Source organism: Sciurus carolinensis, chromosome X, assembly GCF_902686445.1.
Source record: "Sciurus carolinensis chromosome X, mSciCar1.2, whole genome shotgun sequence".
Classification (NCBI taxonomy): domain Eukaryota; kingdom Metazoa; phylum Chordata; class Mammalia; order Rodentia; family Sciuridae; genus Sciurus; species Sciurus carolinensis.
In genome coordinates this window covers 130,177,598-130,199,900 of record NC_062232.1, presented here as the reverse complement: position 1 = coordinate 130,199,900, position 22,303 = coordinate 130,177,598, and the positions used below count along the sequence as shown (strand labels likewise).

The 22,303-nt window shown below is 47.5% G+C and overlaps 1 protein-coding gene across 2 annotated transcripts; it reads left to right on the top strand.

Annotated features, from left to right (window-relative positions):
• The first annotated feature begins 8,883 nt into the window (after positions 1–8,883).
• On the top strand, positions 8,884–20,407 carry Mecp2 (methyl-CpG binding protein 2). 2 transcript variants are annotated; one of them, XM_047535496.1, is made up of 3 exons: positions 9,148–9,234; positions 10,284–10,338; positions 10,448–20,407. In XM_047535496.1, the coding sequence occupies exon 3, from the start codon at positions 10,576–10,578 to the stop codon at positions 11,365–11,367; it is 792 nt and encodes a 263-aa protein (XP_047391452.1). In that variant the 5' UTR covers positions 9,148–9,234; positions 10,284–10,338; positions 10,448–10,575; the 3' UTR covers positions 11,368–20,407. The 2 variants fall into 2 exon arrangements, with proteins under 2 accessions (XP_047391451.1, XP_047391452.1); XM_047535495.1 differs by having other exon boundaries at positions 8,884–9,234; positions 10,284–20,407.
• Positions 20,408–22,303: the final 1,896 nt, after the last annotated feature.

Here is a 22,303-nt window from a genome sequence, read left to right as displayed (position 1 = left end):
TTGCATCGGCTTGATCCCATCTAATGTGTGTATCACAATAGTTTCCCACACTGGCAACTTTCTCTGAGATGGTAGTGCTGCCTGCTGGGGTTCTGTGCCACAGTTGACAAGACTGACTGGGAGACAACTGGGCTGTGAGTGCTGCCTGGATATTATAAAACCTGCCTTTATGATTTAGAGTAACTGGTGACATCAGCGGTTTTAGTGGGATTTTTAAAATCGACTTTTAATTCATATACCATGAAATTCACTCATTTAAGGTATACAGTTTAGCTGGACTCAATAGGCTGTGCTTATTATCCCAGATACTTAGGAGGATAAGGCAGGAGGATCACAAGTTCGAAGCCAGCCTGGCAACTTAGTGAGTTTAAAAAAAAGTTGTGGGGTGATGAGATGTAGCTCAGTGGTAGAGTGCTTGCCTCGCATGTTCAAGGCCCATTAGCAGTTACTCCTTATTACCCAGAGCCCCTGGCAATGACTAATCTGCTTTTTGTCTGTCTGGATTTGCCTATGCTGGACATTTCATATGAAAAGATGTGTGTGTGTGTGTGTGTGTGTGTGTGTGTGTGTGTGTGTATGCTTTCATTGAACATGTTCAATGGTTCATCCATTATATGTTATGTAGTATGTGTCAGAATTTCTTTTTTTTCCCCTTTTTTGGCAGAAATAGGGGATGAAACCCAGGGCCCCACACATGCTAAACAAGTGCTCTACCATTAAGCCACATCTGTAGCCCATTCCCTTCATTTCTAAGGTTGAATAATATTCCAGTGTATAAATAGACTACATTTTGCTTATCCATTCATTCGTCAGTGAACACTCAGGTTGCTTTCACCACTTGACTGTTTTGAATCATGCTGCCATGAACATTGGTGTACAAGTATTTGTTTGAGTGCCTGTTTGGAGTCTATACCTAGGAGTGTAATTGCTGTGTCATATGGGAACTTCATGTTTAACATTTTTCTGAAACTGACATTCTTATAGTGGAATGAGGTTTCTTTTTTTAACTTCTTTTTAACCCCTGTGTGGTGAACTTGTGTTCAAGTTTCCATCTTACGCAACTCTAAATAAGAGATTTACTATATTGTGCTGGTTGCCTGTATTTGGGGAAGGATCTACTTTTGTTTGGCAGGAACTATGTTTTATTTAGCTTTTCAAGACATAGATGGTTTCTTGCATCTTCTCAAAAGGGGGGCATTAAACAATGCACTGTGAGTTCAGAGCAAAGCAGCTGAACCTCAGACTCTACCATTGTTACCTTCTAGCTGAATCCCATCCCTCCTCCACCCCCCATGCTTCCCAGAGACCACCCATCCCTCCTCCATCCTCCATGCTTCCCAGAGACCACCAAGGCATTCTTTTTCTGGTGCTAGTTTGATTTCACAGATTTGTAAAGGGCTGCCTTTATATTAATTCATACAGAGATGCCTCCTTGATTCAGAGATTCTGCAGGTTTTTCTGAAAGTAGGAAGAATTGCAGGCACTGCTTGAATAGCACTCTAGGATGGAAACAGCCAGTAAAAGGAGATAATGTCCTCTGGACCTAGACCATTCACCTGGGGAAGTAGCTGCCACCCTGCCCTAGGTTTGTGGCTTCCTGAGGTACTTCAGCTCTTTCTGCTACTCCATAGGATAACTGGAAATGAAAGCTGCTAAGAAATGCCATCTCCTGAAATTGGCCTAACATACACATGAGTGAAATTAGAAAAGGTCAGGATATTGCTGGGGTCCTGGAAGTTTCCCTGGAGCTCATTTAGGAGAGGGTAGGGAAGGGACTGGATTCCAGCTCAAATGAAAAACAGTTTTCAGCTGCTGCTTTCACATTTCTTTTTTCTTTTTTCTCTTTTTTTCAGTGCTGGGGTGGGAACACAGGGCCTTGCACATGCTAGGTAAGTGCTTTACAACTGAGCTATATCACCAGCCCTTTTTCAATATTTTTTTATTTTTGAGACAGGGTCTTGCCAGGTTGACAAGGCTGGCCTGAAACTTGCAGTTCTCCTGCCTCAACCTCCCAGGGATTATAGGCATGAGCCACCATGCCCCCACATACCTTTTTTTTTTTTTTTTGTGGTGCTGAGGATTGAACCCAGGGCATCGTGCTTGCAAGGCGAGCACTCTACCAACTGAGCTATCTCCCCAGCCCACACATACCTTTTTTAAACTGAAAACTTCAGGGATTGAATAGTTCTTCCTCAGCTGCAATTGTCTGACTGGCTGAACCTGCCCCTGTTGCCTGTGTTGTGTCAAATGAGTGCACCATTGGTGGCCTGCTGGGACTACCTTCAGGGCCTCTTGTATACACGATTACTATAGGTAATTTTCCTTGTAAAAATACAGGCAGTTCTCACCATCAGAACCTTCAGGATATAGTTATTTGGCTTGAAACCAAGATTCTTGCAACTTTAATTTTCCTTTGCTACATCAAATTAAGGATTTGATCTAATGGTGGCATTCTAGTAGCAGAATCAGTGAATGATGCTTTATTACACAGGAGCGTTACCTCATGCTTTGTATACATACTTAAGATTCATGAAGGCCTTTTGCTCCAATATGATATGTGCATTCCTGAAAAAAAAAAAGTTTGTGTACCACAAATCACACAACAAAAATACAAATTCTAAAATAAAATGATTAACACAGGGAAAAAAATGAGTTCTTAGCTGGGTGCAGTGGTGTGCACCTATAATCCCAGCTACTTGGGAGGCCAAGTCAGGAGAATTTCAAGTTCAAGTCTAGCCTGGGCAACTTAGGGAGACCCTATTGCAAAACAAAAGTAAATGAAAAGGGATGGGGATGTAGCTCAGTGGTAGAGTATTCCTGGGTTTAATCCCCAGTACCAAAAGAAAAAAATTTATGTAATTTTTAGTTGCAGATGGACACAATACCTTTATTTTATGTATTTATTTTTATGTGGTGCTAAGGATTGAACCCAGTGCCTCACACAGGCAAGCACTCTAGTGCTGAGCTACAGCCCTAGCCCCACCAAATTTTTTTTAATGAGTTCATATAGAGGGCTGTGGTTGTGACTCAGTGGTAGAGTGCTTGCCTAGCACATTTGAGGCACTGGGCTCAATCCTCAGCACCGCATAAAAATAAATAAATGTATTGTTTCGATCTACAACTAAAAAAATTTTTAAAGAGTTCATATAGAAAAAATTAGGGTGGTTTGGTAGACCACTTCAAATCTGTATAGTAGTAACCAGAGCTCACTAATGAAACTGTTAACAATTCTGGTTCCCAGAACACCAGGCACACTACAGTCTCCATTGGCATTTGCCCCCAGCATCGCCATCATCTCTTTTCATCATAACCAGATCATAATTGTTTCCTCATGTTGTTGCAAGGTCTTTGACAATATTTATTCCTGGATAGGCAAGTTGTTCAGAGCCTGGTTGAAGGCTTCTTTGGCATTACTTTTTTCTTAAACATGGGAGAAACGTTTGTAAGTCTTCAATCCCACTCAAAGATTTACCATATAGTGGGTAGCATTATGGAAAGCATCGTGGTTCTTTCAGCCACTAAAAGAAGGCTCTTGATGTTTCCAGCTGTTTGTCTTAAGGTCTTCAGGTAACATGAAAACATTCTTTATTAAGCAGCTTCCCTGTCACTGCTTCAGAATATTACAGTTGGGGCTAAGGATTTGGCACTTCCCTAGCATGTAAGAGGCCCTGAGTTCCATCACCAGCACCACAAATTTTATACACACACATACATACATATACACATACACATACACATGTGGTCAATATCACAGCTTCTAAATGTTGATGTCGTTTCCCTCTTTTTAAATGTGTTACCATATTGGCAGTGTATACATTTGAGAATTATAGTGATCATGACACTTCACTCCTCAACACTTACGCCTGGCTTTCCTAAGAGCAGACAGTAGAGTTACAATACTCAGGAAGTTCATCAGTGAACTAACTAGAATCTTATTCACATTTCCCCAGATGCCCCGTGAATGCTGTGTGTGTGTGTGTGTGTGTGTGCGCGCACGCGCGTGCTATATTTTTTTGTATATTTTATTTTGAGAAAGGGTCTCACCAAGTTACCCAGGCTGACCTTGAACTTGCAATTCTCCTGCCTCAGCCTCCCGAGTCTCTGGGATTACAGGTGTGCACCACCATACCCAGCCCATTAATGCCTTTTTAGCACCTTTCAACCCAGAATCCAGTCCAGGATCACATGTTGCAGTCTCCTGACTATTAGCCTGTGTATTCCTTACTTACTAGCTTGTAGGTGCATTTAAGACATTCTTCTAATGTCTTCTCTAGTGTTTTCTTTAATATGTTTGGTGCAGCATTTTTAGTTGTTTCAGCAGAAGGATTGTGTGCTACATTTCTGGAAGCTCATCCATCTTCATGGTGTAACCATCCTCCATACCACTGCTCTTGACACTGAGGCCCTCAGTAACATCCAAGCCTCACGTACTGCCATCTGGAAACCACTGATGTCCAAGAGACTACTGGTAGTTCCTAAACCCATCATTTGTTTTTTCACTTGTTCAGAGTCAGCCTGCTTTCAGACTGAAGTTAACCCCTGCTTGCTAGAAGCTTCTGGTCAGAGGTTACAGCCATCAAAAAAAGCAGATGTAAACTGGGCATGGTAGCACACGCCAGATACTCAGGAGGCTGAGGCAGAAGGATTGCGAGTTGGAGGCCAGCCTAGACAACCTGGCAAGGCCCTGTCTCAAAATAAAAATTAAAAGGACCGGGGATGTAGCTCAGTGGTAGAGCATCCCTGGGTTCAATTGCAAGTACTACCAAAAAAAAAGCAGATGTAAATGTTGCTCCTGTCCCTGGCACTGTACATGAGCAGGGAGATGGGGTGGGGGGATGTGTCGATAATGCTCAGTGGTATATTTTAAGTACATTATAGGACATGGGGTACTCGGGCTTACAGAATTGGGAGGGGAGAGGCAGAAGCAGAGAGGCCTGTCTGAAGTGCCATCTTAACTGAACCTGCAAGACAAAGATTTCCAAATGAATACATGGGAGGGAGCAGGCTGAGAGCCTCTGGTGACACAGGAAAGGCATCATCAGTCACTTCTCCTTCTAGGGAAAGGCATCACAGTAGTGATGGGGTGGATAGACACAATAACAGAGGTGATCAGTGAGCACATGTGCACATATGTATTGACAGCAAAGCCAGGCATTGGGAGGTATTTCCCTTGATTATAGACTTAACAGTAACCTCAGACAAGTTCCTTTGTGGAATTAAACTTCTTTTTTCACTCATAACACTCAAGTGTTGAATAGTTTTTCTAAGGATACCTCCAACTCTCGACTGTATGAATGTGTAAACTAGGTGCTGGGTTCTCATGGCAAGATTGTGTGTGTGTGTGTGTGTGTGTGTGTGTGTGTGTGTGTACACTTATGGTCTGATTAGAAGAAGGGTGAAGAGGCATGTTTGGTCTCTTAAAAAAAAAAAGGTGTGTTTTAGTAAATCCCATAAAACCCCTAGAGAGCAGCCTTAGGAATCTGCCTAGCGCCCCAGAAATGAGGGTGTGCAAGTGCCCCATTCACCCTGGGACTGAGCAGGCCTATGGGCCACGGTAAACTCATTTGGAATGCCTATTTTATATGATTTTTAACTCCGTTCTATGTCCAACAGAATCCAGGTTTCTTTGTGGGATTTTGTTACTTCTTTTTAAACATGAATTAGCAGTGAGAAAATATAGTCATAAACACCTGTGCCTTTCAGTGAAGCAAAATTGAAGATCATCATATGGTTATTATTTACTTCAAATAATTTTAGCCTACAGAACTAGAATACAAGAGTTAGAGGCCCTTTATTTCCCATCTTTAGTAATATTAAAAGTTCATTTATTGGACACTTAGAAATGATCAAAAAAATTGTTTAGAGATTGTAGCATGGAAGTGCAGCTACTCATATACCCTTGACCAAAGAACAGTCCTCTCCTATCTAGGGAGTTCCTCCTCTTCAGCTGAGCACACAGCTTCAGGAGTAAAACACATGGAGCAGTGAGAAAGGAAGGGGACACTTGCCTAGCCAGCCAAATCAGCTGAATCAAAAAAGCTGGGCACAGTGGGATACACCTGTAATCCCAGTGGTTCAGGAGACTGAGGCAGGAGGGTTGCAAGTTCAAAGCCAGCCTCAACAACTTGAGCCCTAAGCAATTTAGTGAGACCCTCTCTCAATATAAAAAATAAAAAATGGACTAGGGATGTGGCTCAGTGGTTAAGCATCCCTGGGCTCCATCCCATAAAAAATAAAGGCAATTTTTTAATGTTATGTTTTTACTATAATTTTAAGAACCTAAAAAAGAAAGATGACTTAAACCCAAGTCAAAGTTTGAGCAAATCTTGGGCTTCCCCCTCATAGGTTGTAGCTGAAAACCCTTTAAGGACCTCTCCTTATCATCCTTTCCCTTCTTAATCAGTGGCACACTGTCCTCCCAGACTTTGACTTATTCCTTCACTCACCCCTGCCCGATATCAGTCCACCAGTAAATCTCTCTCCACCTTTTGGCAGATACTAAATCCTTCGTTTACTCCACCTAGGCCACTACTAAAGCTTTCTAACCTTCTTCCCACTACTCCAGGCCAACTAATGACTTCTGTCCTTCCTTAATTCCTCTTTTCTGCACAACAGGTAGCATATGATAAACACTTGGGCATTTTACTTTTTCACTTCACAATGGTTCCTGGAACTCGCTCAGCAGCAGGTCATCCATCCTTCTGTAGCTGCACAGTCCTCCAGCATGTGGCTGTACCACAGCTTATTCACCAGGTCCCTGATGACAGGGATCTGAAGGATCTAGTCTTTGGCTAATCAAAATAATGCTGTAGTGAATATCCTTATGCTTGTGTCTCCTCGGAAAATTTCTGTAAGGTATTCCTTTGGTTATGTGGTCGGTACTTGATCTTGTGGTGGTTAAGATATTTGAGAATACAAATGAGATTTCTGAAGAAGCCAGCATTTCCCATTAGTCCAGAGTTTCTCAGACTCCAGTATTGTGTAGTTTCTAGGGAGTAGCCCTGGCATTACGCAGAGCCCTGGGGATTTATGTAGAAGTGATGAGTCCCCGCCTGTCTGCTAGCTGCCCTGGCCTTCCTCTTGCCTTCTCTGTTAGTGAGCTTCCCTTCTTTCCTCTTCCACAAGAAGCTGCTGCCTAGTGGGCCAACCCCAAAGGCTGAATATTCAAGCCACAGTCCACACCTGCCTTCCCAGGGCTCTTCCACATTTCCCATTGAGAATCCTAAGACTCACAGACGTGAAAAGTGAGCCCTGTGCTGAATACATTAGGGACACATACTTCTCATGAGAAACCCCCACTGTGGGCTCTAAACTGCTACAGGAAGATACAGAATAAGCAAGAACTCAGGAAAAAGTCAGTGGGGCTGGGGTCCTCCATCATTAGGTCCTTGTCACTCAGTGGGAGCCACTGCTGCCTCCTCACACTTGACCTGACCATTCTGGAAAGTTTTGTCCATGTAGCTTCTGCATCCTTGAGCTAACTAACCAGCCTTTAGTGACTTATCCACATCATTTGAGATCCAGTTTCCTGATGGTATATGTTGGTACACACCACAGTGCCTTTATTGCAGTTTCCACAATGAGGGCAAGAAGGGGAAGTTGCTCGGGATACAGTAGTCTTGTGACCATGACCAGCTCTGACATGAACCAAGTAGGATAGGGAACTCTTAGAGCTAAGAACACAGGAATGATAATGTTCTTTTCTAGAATAAACTGCTAACCAAGGAACTAGTGGGCACCTGCTGCTTCTTTCTAAGCCTCCCTTGACTTGGCCTGCAGCTCAGAGGTACAGGCCATAGCATTGTCAGGTTCTGCAGTCCTACGTGTTGCTTGTCTCCCTCAGATGGTTAGTAGAGCATCACAGCCAAACTCTGATCTCTAAAACACATGAGAGAGGGAGCCTACCAGACTGAACTGACGTGTGTAGGGAGGGAGCTGCTTCTGTCCCCATAAAATAATGGGCAGGCATCCTGCCATGAAATGGGGAGAATGTGGTTGGGTGCTACTCTGTGCTAGTAGGAAGGGGACATAGTGGACTACACCTTTGTCCTTTTCCCTCCACATCTGCTGAGGCCGAATTCCTTGTAAGGGAGTGTCTTGTGATAAAGGCCCACTTGACCTAGAATCTCTTTTCATACCAGAACCCTGAGCATCAGCTGATAGTACCTGGCATTTATACAGTACCTTGGGGCATTTTATTTCATGATTGCTTTAATAAGGACTCATTGTTAAGATGAGGAAACTGAGGCATGGAATACTGATGTCACTTGCTTGGGTCTGTGTTTGGAAAGTGGCAAAGCCAGGATTTGAACTCAGGTTGGCTGGCTCCAAACTTTGTGTAAGACATTTTCATGACACTGTGCTGTGTACCTTCTCTGGCAGGGTCGGGTGCTGGGCCATGTTCCTATCAGCAGGTGCCTCACAGACTGATTTTTATTGAACACAAATTTGGTAGGTGTATTAACACATTTGAGAAAACCAAAAATTCACCCAAATTTGGACCTTCCTGGAGGGAACCACCACCACTCCCCTGTTAGGGTGAGCAACTCCTTTCTAGCAATGGAGGGCCTCTTGTCAGTCAGCAAGTCTAGGGGCCCTCAGATGTGACTTATAAATTGGCCTCCGCCAAAGTGATGGGCAAAGAAGCCCCAAATGCTTGTACTTAAAAGAAAGATACAGGTTGCTCACTCCCTTGCCATGCTGTGACTGGGACTTGGGGTGCCACAGTATGGGTCAACACCAGCAGCAGCCCAGGAATACACTGGGGAAGTAACGAAGACCTGGGTTTACAGTAGCTTCACGTGTGCTCTAAGCCCTCCCTTGCTTGCTTTTCTGCAGACATTGTGTTCTCTTTGATACTTATATACTTGTTTAACACTTCAGGGAAGAAAAGTCAGAAGACCAGGATCTCCAGGGCCTCAAGGACAAACCCTTGAAGTTTAAAAAGGTGAAGAAAGATAAAAAAGAAGACAAAGAAGGCAAACATGAGCCTCTGCAGCCATCAGCCCACCACTCTGCCGAGCCAGCAGAGGCCGGCAAAGCAGAGACATCAGAAGGATCGGGCTCTGCCCCAGCCGTGCCAGAAGCTTCTGCTTCCCCCAAACAGCGACGTTCCATCATTCGTGACCGGGGGCCCATGTATGATGACCCCACCCTGCCTGAAGGTTGGACACGAAAGCTTAAACAAAGGAAGTCTGGCCGCTCTGCTGGGAAGTATGATGTCTATTTGATCAAGTAAGTAAGAGCTGCTCTTGTCTCTCCAGGGTGGGGAGGACAGGGACAGGGATACATTGGAATTACAGCTCTTTGCTGCTCTTTGATCAGGAAAATGTGTGTGGATAACCCCAGCTGGGGGACGAAAAAAGTGAACAGCAAGACCACGTATGCTTAGAAATGACTTTGTGCAGAGGTCCCTGCCCTGCCTGGGAAGTGCTAGGGGTAGCAGACCCATTTTATCCTTGCCATACCTCAAGTCCTTGAGATCAAATAGCAGAAGGACCTACTCTGATTTTATTTTTGTCTGCAAATCAGTGGTGGGTGAGGTGTGCTAAAAGGGCCTCTGGGAAGAGAGGCAGACTGGCTATATGTGCCTTTCCAGCTGTCCCTTTTGCATTTGTCCAGCATTGGAGTAACAGCTGAGTATTCTCAGTTGAAGCAGATTAACTTCCAGAGTCAGAGGTTTAGAGGAGCCATAAAGAAGCACATCCCAGTTTTGCCCCTTAAATGATCCCAGAAAGGCTAACAGTTTTCAAAATACGATTGTGAACAGCCTCATTTAATTCCACAACTCTAAGAAGGGTGAGAAAAGCATTATTGCACTGAAACAGATTTCCAGAGCAACTGAGCATCATGCCCAAGTTCAGACACAGGAATGTTCTGATGGTGAATCAGCCCGGGGCACCAGCCAGCAGAATGAGCCCCACTTTACTAGGCCTGACCCCTTTGGTTACTGAATTGTGGAGAAGGCCAGGGGAGTGGCCTTGGTTATAGGCAGGTTCACAAGGGCTTCCAGCCAGCATCTGGTGAGCAGCCAGCACTGAGTTATTCTGGCACCAGAACAGGCCATATAGGTGCTCACTTCCCCTGGCCGTACAGCAGTGCACTACGTCTGACCTGGTTGTGCCCCTTCACTTCTAGCTCATCCCGACTTTTTCAGTGTGACTCTTGATCGAGTATAATATCTGTCATTAGAGAGCTCATCAGCACCATCCGCTCTGCCTCATCTCTAACATTGCTGTGGAAAGCTTCTGATTTTTCTTCGTGTCTCTCCTTTTGTCCCACAGTCCCCAGGGAAAAGCCTTTCGCTCTAAAGTGGAGTTGATTGCATACTTCGAAAAGGTAGGCGACACCTCCCTGGACCCTAATGATTTTGACTTCACGGTAACTGGGAGAGGGAGCCCCTCCCGGCGAGAGCAGAAACCACCTAAGAAGCCCAAATCTCCCAAAGCTCCAGGAACTGGCAGAGGTCGGGGACGCCCCAAAGGGAGTGGCACCACGAGACCCAAGGCAGCAGCATCCGAAGGTGTTCAGGTGAAAAGGGTCCTGGAGAAAAGCCCTGGGAAGCTCCTGGTCAAGATGCCTTTCCAAGCATCACCTGGGGGCAAGGCAGAGGGGGGTGGGGCCACCACATCTGCCCAGGTCATGGTGATCAAACGCCCTGGAAGGAAGAGAAAAGCTGAGGCCGATCCCCAGGCCATTCCCAAGAAACGGGGCAGAAAGCCAGGGAGTGTGGTGGCAGCTGCTGCTGCTGAGGCCAAGAAAAAAGCCGTGAAGGAGTCTTCCATCCGGTCCGTGCAGGAGACCGTGCTCCCCATCAAGAAGCGCAAGACCCGGGAGACAGTCAGCATTGAGGTCAAGGAAGTAGTGAAGCCCCTCTTGGTGTCCACCCTTGGTGAGAAGAGTGGGAAGGGACTGAAGACCTGCAAGAGCCCCGGGCGGAAAAGCAAGGAGAGCAGCCCTAAGGGGCGCAGCAGCAGCGCCTCTTCACCCCCCAAGAAGGAGCACCACCATCACCACCACCACTCAGAGTCCCCAAAGGCCCCTGCGCCACTGCTCCCACCCCCGCCCCCGCCCCCACCTGAGCCTGAGAGCTCTGAGGACCCCACCAGCCCCCCTGAGCCCCAGGACTTGAGCAGCAGTGTCTGCAAAGAAGAGAAGATGCCCCGAGGAGGCTCGCTGGAGAGTGACGGCTGCCCCAAGGAGCCAGCTAAGACTCAGCCCGCGGTCGCTACCGCCGCCACGGCCGCAGAAAAGTACAAACACCGAGGGGAGGGAGAGCGCAAAGACATTGTTTCATCCTCCATGCCAAGGCCAAACAGAGAGGAGCCTGTGGACAGCCGGACGCCCGTGACCGAGAGAGTTAGCTGACTTTACACAGAGCGGATTGCAAAGCAAACCAACAAGAATAAAGGCAGCTGTTGTCTCTTCTCCTTATGGGTAGGGCTCTGACAAAGCTTCCCGATTAACTGAAATAAAAAATATTTTTTTTTCTTTCAGTAAACTTAGAGTTTCGTGGCTTCAGGGTGGGAGTAGTTGGAGCATTGGGGATGTTTTTCTTACCGACAAGCACAGTCAGGTTGAAGACCTAACCAGGGCCAGAAGTAGCTTTGCACTTTTCTAAACTAGGCTCCTTCAACAAGGCTTGCTGCAGATACTACTGACCAGACAAGCTGTTGACCAGGCACCTCCCCTCCCACCCAAATCTTTTCCTCATGTGGTCATTAAGGACAGAGAACAGTTGAGAGGACACTCCAGTTTTTGGTGCCATTGGTGCCCCACCACAGCTACCCTGGCTCCCTCACCTCCCCCACTCCCAACCACGGTGGGACAATGAGGTGTGAGGCAGGAGAGACTGTTGTATTCTTTAGAGAAGACGACGGAGGTGGCCAGTGGCTATGGCCCATGTGATCCCACCCATGGTGGCACAAGTCTAGCCCCACGCCAGCCCCAATCCAAAACTGATGTCTGTCATTTCGCAGGACAGGAAGGTACTACCTGGTCTGCTCCAATTCTGGCATGGCTAAGAGGGAGTCCTGAACTGCTGGGTATAGACTGGCCTGAGCCACAGGAGAGGGTGGCCCAGGGTGAGGTGGCATCACCCGTTCTCAAGGCACATCCTCCAGTGGGTGGCACTAGGGAGGGGAGGAGAGAGAGAGAGAGAGAGAGAGAAAGAAAGAAGCTGCAGAAGCAGCAGGAGGGGAGGTACAGGCAGGCTGGCCGGGGATCAGGCCAGGTCTAGTGCAGCTGGGCAAGAGAGATTTCCTAGTCGCTCAGAGCAGTCTGTGACTGGTAGTTAAGGACTTAGTGGATGGGACAAAGGGCAAGGAGGGAAGAGAGGGAAAATGTTCTTCCAATTACTTTCCAGTTCTCCTTTAGGGACAGCTTAGAATTATTTGCACTATTGAGTCTTCATGTTCCCACTTCAAAACAAACAGATGCTCTGAGAGCAAGCTGGCTTGAATTGGTGACACTTTGTCCCTCAAGCCACCAGACATGATGGTGTTCAGAACTACCTGGATCTGTATATACCTGCGCTTGTTTTAAAGTGGGCTCAGCACATAGGGTTCCCACGAAGCTCCGAAACTCTAAGTGTTTGCTGCAATTTTATAAGGACTTCCTGATTGGTTTCTCTTCTGTCCTTCCATTACTGCCTTCCTTTCATTTCATCCTTTCATTTCTTCCCCTTCCTCCTATCTCCCAGTTCATCCCCTCTGTTCCAGGCAGCCGCAATGCCCAACCATACACTGAGCTGACACAGTTGGCTCCAGCCCCTAGAACTCTCCTTCCCTTTGCCTCCCCATTACCAGCACCAGCCTCACCATTTCTGATCCCTGAGGAAGCCCTGGGCTCTGCTGAATCTGCCCTGGCATCTGTGAAGAGCAAGAGAGCAGTGAGGTCTTACTCTACTAGGTAGCCCCTCTTCACTGGTAAGAAAAAAGCAAAACTTTTCAGACCCTAAACAACACACCTTTCCACTCTTCTGCTTTAAAGAATTGGGCCAGAGAAGTGAGGCCACATGTGGCACCTGAGGGAGGCACAGAGGCCCTCTATGGCCTGCCAGTCATTGAGTTACCCAACAGGAGCTCCATGCCCACCACCCTTGGCCCCACTCAGAAGTCTGATGTCTAGCAGAGTGTGGCAGGGCAGATGGCAGGACAAATGCAAACCCTCCCAAGGCCTAAGCTGGCACCCACACCCAAGCCTCCAGTCCCTCCTTTGCCCTCCCTTTCCCCGCCCAGTCCTTCCAGTGGAACTGTTTTACTTTTGCTTGCTAGAGACTGGGTGGGGCCAACACACCACACATTTCAATCTCTGGTCTGTGAGTGTGGTGTTGGGGTTTAGAAGCTTGGGCTTGCTGTGGGTTTTTTATTGATCACTTTTCATTTGGGATCCCAAAGTTTTAACCTCTGTTCAGGAAGTCCTTATCTAGCTGCATATCTTCATCATATTGGTATATCCTTTTCTGTGTTTACAGAGATGTCTCTTATATCTAAATCTGTCCAACTGAGAAGTACTTTATCAAAGTAGCAAATGAGACAGCAGTCTTATGCTTCCAGAAACACCCACAGGCACGTCCCATGTGAGCTGCTGCCATGAACTGTCAAGTGCGTGTTGTCTTGTGTATTTCAGTTACTGTCCCCTGGCTTCTTTCTTAACTATGGTGTAATCATGAAGGAGTGAAACATCATAGAAACTGTCTAGCACTTCCTTGCCAGTCTTTTAGTGATCAGGAACCATAGTTGACAGTTCCAATCAATAGCTTAAGATAAAACCGTGTTTGTCTCTTCTGGAATGGTTAGAAGCGAGGAAGTTTGCCCTGTTCTGTTTGTAGAGTCATAGTTGGACTTTCTAGCATATTTGTATCCATTTCCTTATGCTGTAAAAGCAAGTCCTGCAACCAGACTCCCATCAGCTGATCCCGATCCCTTCTGCCCGCTCTGCTGTTGATCCTCCCAGCCTCACTTCTGACTCCTCCCCAGGAAGGGAAGGGGGGTCAGAGGAGGGGACGAGTACTTCGGAACTCCTCTTCCTCCAAGGACAAAAGGCCCCTGACCCTGCAGTGGCCTCGCACTCCTCGCACCCCCAAAGGACACCTACCTATCCACGCAAGCACGACACCCGGCCAGGTTGTCACCGAGAAGAATGTCGTTTTTGCACATTATACTTAGTCCAGCTAAATGTGGCTCCTGGGTTGGGTGCCACCTGGTCTTGGGAAGAGGAGTGTAGGGGCTGCCAGGCCCCCCCGTCACCTGGGTTGATTGGGCATTCATGGTTGGGAACACAGCATTTCAAATGTTGTTTTCTTTCGGTTGGGCCCCACCTGCAGCTTCCTCGCTCCCCAGCTGCTTTCCCTTAGAGTTGGTTCCAAAACTGCAGGTGGTGCCTGCAGCTCCTTAGGGTTTAATCCATGTCTCCCTCTTTTCCCCATTCCTTCTTCCCCAACTAAGGGCATCATGAGTCAGTCGCCTCTAAATAGGCAGCTTTGGCAGTTTATCACCCTGGCAGGCATGGGCCCTGCAGCTCCCAGGCCACCCCTGCCTTGGGGTCAAGTTGACAGGAGGTTGGAGGGAAAGCCTTAAGCCATGGGATTCTCACCAGCTGTGTCCGGCCCAGTTTTGGGGTGTGACCTCAATTTTGTCTGTACTTGAACACTATAAAGATTGGGGGGGGCATTTTTCAGTGAATATGTGAATACAGGAATTGACCGACAGCTTTCAGATACCATTGGGCTAAGTCACTAAGGTCACATCCACAGTCTCCCCCACCCTATTCTAGTTGTTAGTTACTACCTCCTCTCCTGACAGAATGCTGTATATCCTCCAGCTTCTCCCAGGTATACCCGGCCTGACCCTGTCCTACCCATTGGCGGGTCTGTCATAACCGGTGGAATTGCTAGCCTTGACAGTGCAGTGAGCTGAGGATGCTTGGCACAGCCAGGCTCTAGTACAGCTCCCTTCTGCTGGCACTGCATGCCCGTATCAAAAAGCAGAGGGGACACCTAGAAATCCCCCAGTCTGTCAATGCCAGCCTAGCCAAGAGCCCCTGCTTCTCAGCTCACAGGATGGTGAAAGCTGCCACCCCAGTGTGGGTGCAGAGCCCAGTCTATTCATCAGTGGCATCATACCAGACTAGAGACCACACACATGGAAATGGGAACCAGAGCAGCCCTAAATTGTCACCTGCTTCTCTGCCCAGCTTGTTACTGCTGTGGCAGTGATCATGAAGGACAGTAATAACCAGAAACAAACTGCCAAGTTAGGTGAGTTAGGTTAGCCAACAGGATCTCTGAATTTTAAGTTACTTTGAGTAAGTGGCTCAAGCCCAGGAGAGAGCAAAAGGGCATGAACTGAACCCACCAGGTGGGACTAACCAGATTTCATTTAGCTCAAGTGGAGCCTAGCAGCCAGAGCCCTGTATGCCCCTCCAACCACAGCCCCTTTCCCGGAGTGTGCCAGCCAGGGTCTGGACTGATGACGGGGAAATCACTGGTGCCAGTTCTTTGAGAAGACCTTTGTGCATCAGTTCGTAGCCCGTGTCCTTGCCCCATATGGTCTCCAGATTCAGGTTCACACCTGCAGATTCTAGGACCGATGTCCTAGACTTCGGGAAGTATGCAGTTTCTAGAGCCCCTTATGGACAATGGCTTAGCAAAGCCCCGCGTTGCTGCCGAAGGGGCCCTGGGAAAGCTGCCACAGGAGTGGGGTGGGGTAGATGCAGCAGCACCCCACGCCTGGGACAAGCCCTCTGCTCCCTCCGCATCCTCTTCCTGCTCTTCATCGCTGCTCTCTGCATCAGTGAACCAGCTCCACTCTGAAGGGATTTGTTGATTCTCTCCATTTTGATGTCTTTCTCTTTTAGATACTATATCAATCTTTAGAAAAGGCTTAGTCTAATTGTTACAAATCGCTAGGATACTGCCTCCCCCAGGGCCTAAAATTACATATTAAAGGGGAAAATTTGAACACTGAAACCAGTTCTCAACAATTTAGAAGGAAAACCTAGAAAACATTTGGCAGAAAATTGCATTTTGATGTTTCTGAATAAGAGCAAGCTTTTGCAAAAGTGCTGATCTAAAAATACTTACTGCTTGGCCTAAGATGTCTGTCTGTTGTTGAGCTTTACGGGCAAAGGAAATTCCAGTCTGAAACCTCCTGTGACAGGAGATAGAACCAGGGGCCTCTTGAAACTCTGGGCCTTTTGTCAGTGGAGAACCAGGTTAGGTTGTTGTCCCTGTGGACTCGGCTTCTGACCCTGTCCTTTGTGGGTGGTGTGAAGGTTAGCAGCCTGCTTGTTCCCAAAGCTCCAAGAGGCCAACCAGCTCTTGATGTGGGAAGCAGAATATTCACCAAAATGTCCCAGCGCCAGAAGTCCCAGCACCACCCAATTTTCCACTCTTATCTTGACAGCCTGTCCCAGTGCTGATTTGTCAGGAAAAAATTCTGTGGAGGGATAGGAAGGTCCTCTGCCAGGGTGGGGGGCCTTCCCTCTACATTTCTGCTCTGCTCCCTTCAGGGTGGAGTCAGGAGGTTGGGTGCAAATGAAGTGACTTTAGCAAGCACTCTAGCGCTCCCTGTTGAACTCACCCCAGAGCCTCTCTCTGCCTCCCCAGATCACCCTGTCTGCCCTGTGAGGAGGCATGCTGGCCCCTGGGGCAGAGGTAGGGAGGGCAGGTGAGGAAGGGGGACAGGGTCCTTGTCTTTGCAGAGGGAGGGACCAGACCCTCCTGGAACAAAGTCTGGCCTTTGAATTGAAGAACTTTTGGACAATTCGCAAATGGCCTTTACTCCCTAGCTCCCCTTCTGTTTATCTTACTCTTTATCAGGTCCTGTTCAGCAGTGAGAGCAGATGCAGTGAGAAGGCCAAGAGGTTTGGCTCCTGCCCACTGGTGGCCCCTCTGCTCGCAGTGTCTGTGTGACGAGTGGCAAAGCTGTTCTTCCTGGTGACCCTGATTATATCCAGTAACTTATAGACTATACACATAGGCCTGCTTTGTTTCCTCTGTCCTGGGCTTTTGTTTTGCTTTTTAGTTTTGCTTTTTGTTTTCCTGTCCCTTTTATTTTATGCACCGACTAGACACACAAAGCAGTTGAATTTTTATATATATATCTGTATATTGCACAATTATAAACTCATTTTGCTTGTGGCTCCACACACACACAAAGACCTGTTAAAATTATACCTGTTGCTTAATTACAATATTTCTGATAACCATAGCATAGGACAAGGGAAAATAAAAAAGAGAAAAAGAAAAAAAAATGACAAATCTGTCTGCTGGTCACTTCTTTGGTCCAAGCAGATCTGTGGTCTCTCCTCACTTCTTCCAAGGGCTTCCCTGTGCCAAGCAAAGGGGGCTCTAGGCAACACCCAGGTTTTGCACTGTTTCTCCTGTGCTTATGAAAGGGATCCTTAAGATTCTGGGTGCAGGAGTGCTCCCTCAACCTGCCGAAGTCCAGAATGTAGTCATTGCACAGCCTGGTCTTTTCCACCTCTAGGGGTGGTAGAGAACTGGAGTGCACAGGGGTGGCCTAGCTTCCCCATCCCAGTGACCTGGCTAGGGGAGCCCATGTGCAGTCGGCCTGGCAGGCCTCCCCACCAGCAAGGCTCGAAGCATTTCACCCTCCCCACTTACTGGGTCTGATGGCTGGAGGGGAGATGAGAGACTGTCCTGTCTCTGAACCCATGAGCTGCACCAGGTAGAATGCCAGGGACCCCAGAACCACATGGGGCAGTCCACTGGGTCCCCTCCAGGAAGTAGTGGAGACACCAGAAGTGTCCCTTTCTCTTCTCCCCTCTCCCATGAGTAATTGCATTTGCTTTTGTAATTCTTAATGAGCAATACGCTAGAGAGTTTAGCTGTAACAGTTCTCTTTGATCATTTTTTAAGTAATTAAAAACACCAAAAAACAAAATCCAGAAACTTGTTCTTCCAAAGCAGAGAGCATTATAATCACTAGGGCCAAAATCTACCCCTCCCCATATCATTGCTTCTTCTGAGGCCAGAATCCAACAGAGAGACGATCGTAGGCCCTTTGAGTGGCCGGTCTTACCTTCAGGCCCCTTGGAGGACCAGAGCTGTGCAGCCTCTGGGCCCATGTCCCGGGGCCTGCTTCAGCACGCGTTCAGTATTAGCAGTGGGTCGCGACGTTCTTTCCTAGCCAGCCTGGGATGGGGGCAGAGGAGACAAGAGGCCATTGCCGCTGATCAGCCACTGACAGGTGGGTGTCCACGAGCGTGCTTTGTGACTGACGGGAAATCAGCGCCTGAGTTAGCCTCACACGGTGACCTCTAGCCCTGCCCGGATGGAGCAGGGCCCACCCGGTTCAGTGTTTCTGGGGAGCTGGACAGTGGAGTACAAAAGGCTTGCAGAACTTGAAGCCTGCTCCTTCCCTTGCTACCACGGCCTCCTTTCCATTTGATTTGTCACTGCTTCAATCAATAACAGCCGCTCCAGAGTCAGTAGTTGATGAATATATGACCAAATATCACCAGGACTGTTACTCAATGTGTGCCGAGCCCTTTCCTCGTGCTGGGCTCCCCGTGTACCTGGACACTGTAATGTGTGCTGTGTTTGCTCTCCTTCCCTTTCCTCCTTCTCCCTTTCCTTGTCTTTCTGGGGTTTTTCTGTTTGGGTTTGGTTTGGTTTTTTTTTTCCCCTCCTTTTGTGTTCCAAACATGAAGTTCTTTCTACTGGTCCTCTTAACTGTGGTGTTGAGGCTTATATTTGTGTAATTTTTGGTGGGTGAAAGGAACTTTGCTAAGTAAATCTCTTCTGTGTTTGAACTGAAGTCTGTATTGTAACCATGTTTAAAGTAATTGTTCCAGAGACAAATGCTTCTAGACACCTTTTCTTTAAAAAGCATTCGGAAGGAGGGGAATGGTGACTGAGACAAGAGGGGCGATCTGCAGAGATGACCCCTGCCCAGATCATCCAGAAACCACCCAAGGAGGTTGAGCCTCAGAGTCCCATTCCAAATCAACAGACTGAATAAGCTGATGTGTTGCCATTTTCAAAGTCAGAGCAAAATCAGTTTTTGTTCCATCCAGTGGATTCTTTTGGCTCCCCACCCCCCAGATTATTACCATCATTGTTATTTTTAAGGAAAGACAAGGTCGTTGTTCCTTTGAGGAGAGCCAGGAGGGGATGTTAGAGCAGAGCTGAGCCTGCTGAAGAGGGAGGGGGAGAGGAAGGAGGGGCTTGTGCCCGAGCATGCAGCTGGATGCCCATGCCCCTATGCCCCACTGTGGACACAGGGTAGGGGTGGGTTGGGAGATGGATTGGCCCCTCCCCACCTGATTGCAGCTGTTTCTGGATAAGGCCAGGTGGAAGAGGCAGCATTCTTGTCTCCAAGACATGCCCTGGGGGCATTACCAGTCAGAACACTTCTTTCATGCCCTATCCTGCCTCCCAGGGATATAGCACCAATGTGACATCTCTATTCCCTGCCATCCTGAGGGTAATGACAGTGGAGGGAACTGACTGCCTCTCTCTCCTTTCATCTGATCTCCAGCAAAATTTGGATGTGACATGCCCCCTTCCCTTTCCATGGCAAACAGGTCCTTCTCAGAAGCCATTACCCTTGATTGAGATTGTTCTGGGCTCTCAGAACAGGGACAGATTGGTGCTCCCTTAATGCCTTCAGGCAAGAACAGTGATGCCTGGAGTGACCATGTGCACATGGCATTTAGTAGCTGGAAGAACAAGGCAGGAAGTTCGCCCCCTCCCAAATGAATCTGTGGGACAGTGCTGCCAGTGACAGGCCACCCTGTACTGAAGGGAGCTGGCTCCAGCTGGAAAGCCTGCTTGAGGTTGAGGGGATGCATGGGGTACTGGGAGAGGCCCAGGACAGACTTAGCTGGAGGGGGTCTCTAAAAGCCCTCTGTCACATTCACCTTCAGTTTTTGTGTTTTGGGACAATTACTTTAGAAAATAAGTAGGTCGTTTTAAAAACAAAAATATTGATTGCTTTTTTGTAGTGTTCAAAAAAGGTTCTTTGTGTATAGCCAAATGACTGAAAGCACTGATATATTTAAAAACAAAAGGCAATTTATTAAGGAAATTTGTACCATTTCAGTAAACCTGTCTGAATGTACCTGTATACGTTTCAAAAACACCCCCCACTGAATCCCTGTAACCTATTTATTATATAAAGAGTTTGCCTTATAAATTTACATAAAAATGTCCGTTTGTGTCTTTTGTTGTAAAATCAAGTGGTTTTTTCATAAGGTTCTTTTACTATTTGAAAAGATGGGCAGCACGCAGTTTTATTTTATTTTTGTAAGTTTTTTAATACATGTGAAAGCAAAGAATACTCAGCATGCCTTTCTAAGTGATGCGTTTGCACCTTTTGTTGGGAAGTACTGTATCCTGTGCTGTTAGCATTCTCGATAAATCTCTCTGTGAAAGTGACTCAAGGTCTGGGCTTTCATTGTAAGTCAGCAGTCCCCTCCAGCTCACCTGACAGCATGGTGGTGCGTTTGCACATTTGATCCAGCTGTCCCTGAACACCAATAGCCACTCAGGACTGCTCTGCCATGGGAGGGAAGTGAAGCCTACTTCATATGCTGGTCTTCCTGGCATACTCCTTATCTTGCTCCGAGTCAGTACTTTCCAGGCATACTGCTCCACTGTGTGATGGGAAGGGCCTGGCCTAAGTCAGCCTGCAGCAAAACTTACCTATTCCTTACCAGTATGGCAGGGCACTTCCTAGGTTCCAATGTGCCATGATGCTTTTGGACACCCTCTGCCCATCTCTGACTCCTGTGGCCCATTCCAGCTGAGACCCTTGCAGGGCCTCTGCTGACAGCTAATGTGGCGCCCTGACCTAGAAGGGACCCTGTTGTCACTGTGCCCACTCAGGCCACAGCTGTCCTCATCATACTGGTGCTAGGCTGAAGGAAAGGACAATGGCACGGAGCAGTGGGACTGTGGAGTCACTCAGAGTCCAGCTTCACATGTATATATGGGCATAGCTACTAGAAAGTACCCTCTAAGTCCTGGCCTTGAATGTTCAATGAGAGAATTGAAAATGCAACCTATATGCATTGAGCATCTCTTGTGCACTAGACCTGTTCCAGGAACTGATGTCCCTCAGTGCACAAGGAAGACCAAATTCCTGCACCAGAGAGGTCAGCATACATGTACATGATAATTTTGGATACTGGAGTTGGTATATATCTCAGTAAAGACTGTTCCATGAGAAGCCACTGGGGCCCAGGGCTTGGTGGCCCTCGTCACCAAGGTGGCCACAGTGGCTGTAGCTTCAGGGAAGAGGCTCTAGTAGGGACCATTCACAGATCTTGGGCAGACCTTGTTTCTGGAAACCGTTCTAAATTCCACAGAGGATAAGCTAGTGGATAGGGGAATCCCCTTGCAGTCAGGATTAGTAGGGCGAGAGGGACCATCAGGGGATGAGACGTATTGCCTTACAAGGATGCATCCAGCTGGAGAAAGAAGAGGCCCCCATTGCTGCCTGTGGGTCTTTCCTGTGCAGTGGGAAAGTTAGACAAGTGCAGAGGCATGGAACTTCAGGGAGCTCAGGAAGATGTGCACGAGAGGACAAGTATAATGGTGGGGGGCTTGGGAAGTATTCACCATGGCTGTTTGAGCTCAACCTTGTCTGGTAAGGGGTATGGCAGTGACACTTGCATTCTCACAGTTGTGAGGGACAGCATGCTAGACACATTTTAGGACACCTAAGGGGTTCTGAATGGCTTAAGACTGCTGATGTGTGCAGAGGTCTATACTTTTGGGTGGGCAGGGACTACACTGAACAGCCCTGTAGGCCACACTAAAGAGGTGGGAGTCCATGGGAGGGCTTTGAGAATCCTGGGAAAGTCTTGTGCAGTAAAATGCTGTGGTGTGATTGTGCCCAAGGAAGATCAACAGGACAGTGAGCCCATTCAGGAAGCCAGCACATTCATGCAGGTAAGAGGTATTGATTAACAGCAAGGGCAGTGGGCCTGTAGGGAAGTGGGGAAGGACTCAGAATTCAGTGAAACCACAGGAAAGTTATGGCTGGTATGTAGCCAGCGATAATCCATGGGTGAAGAACACAGTGGGTAGTGGGGGTGGCTGGAAGGCTGAGGCAAGAGGATGGCAAGTTTGAGGCCAGCTTCAGCAACTTACCAAGACCTTGTCTCAAAACAGAAATGAAAAGGGCTGGGGATGTAGCTCAGTGGTAGGGTGCCCCTGGGTTCAATCCACAGTACAAAAAAAAAAAAAAAAAAAAAAAAAACGGGAAATAAGCAAAAAAGACTTATTGGCTGAGGTCACAGGTCGTGAACTGAGTTTGGTGACTGATTG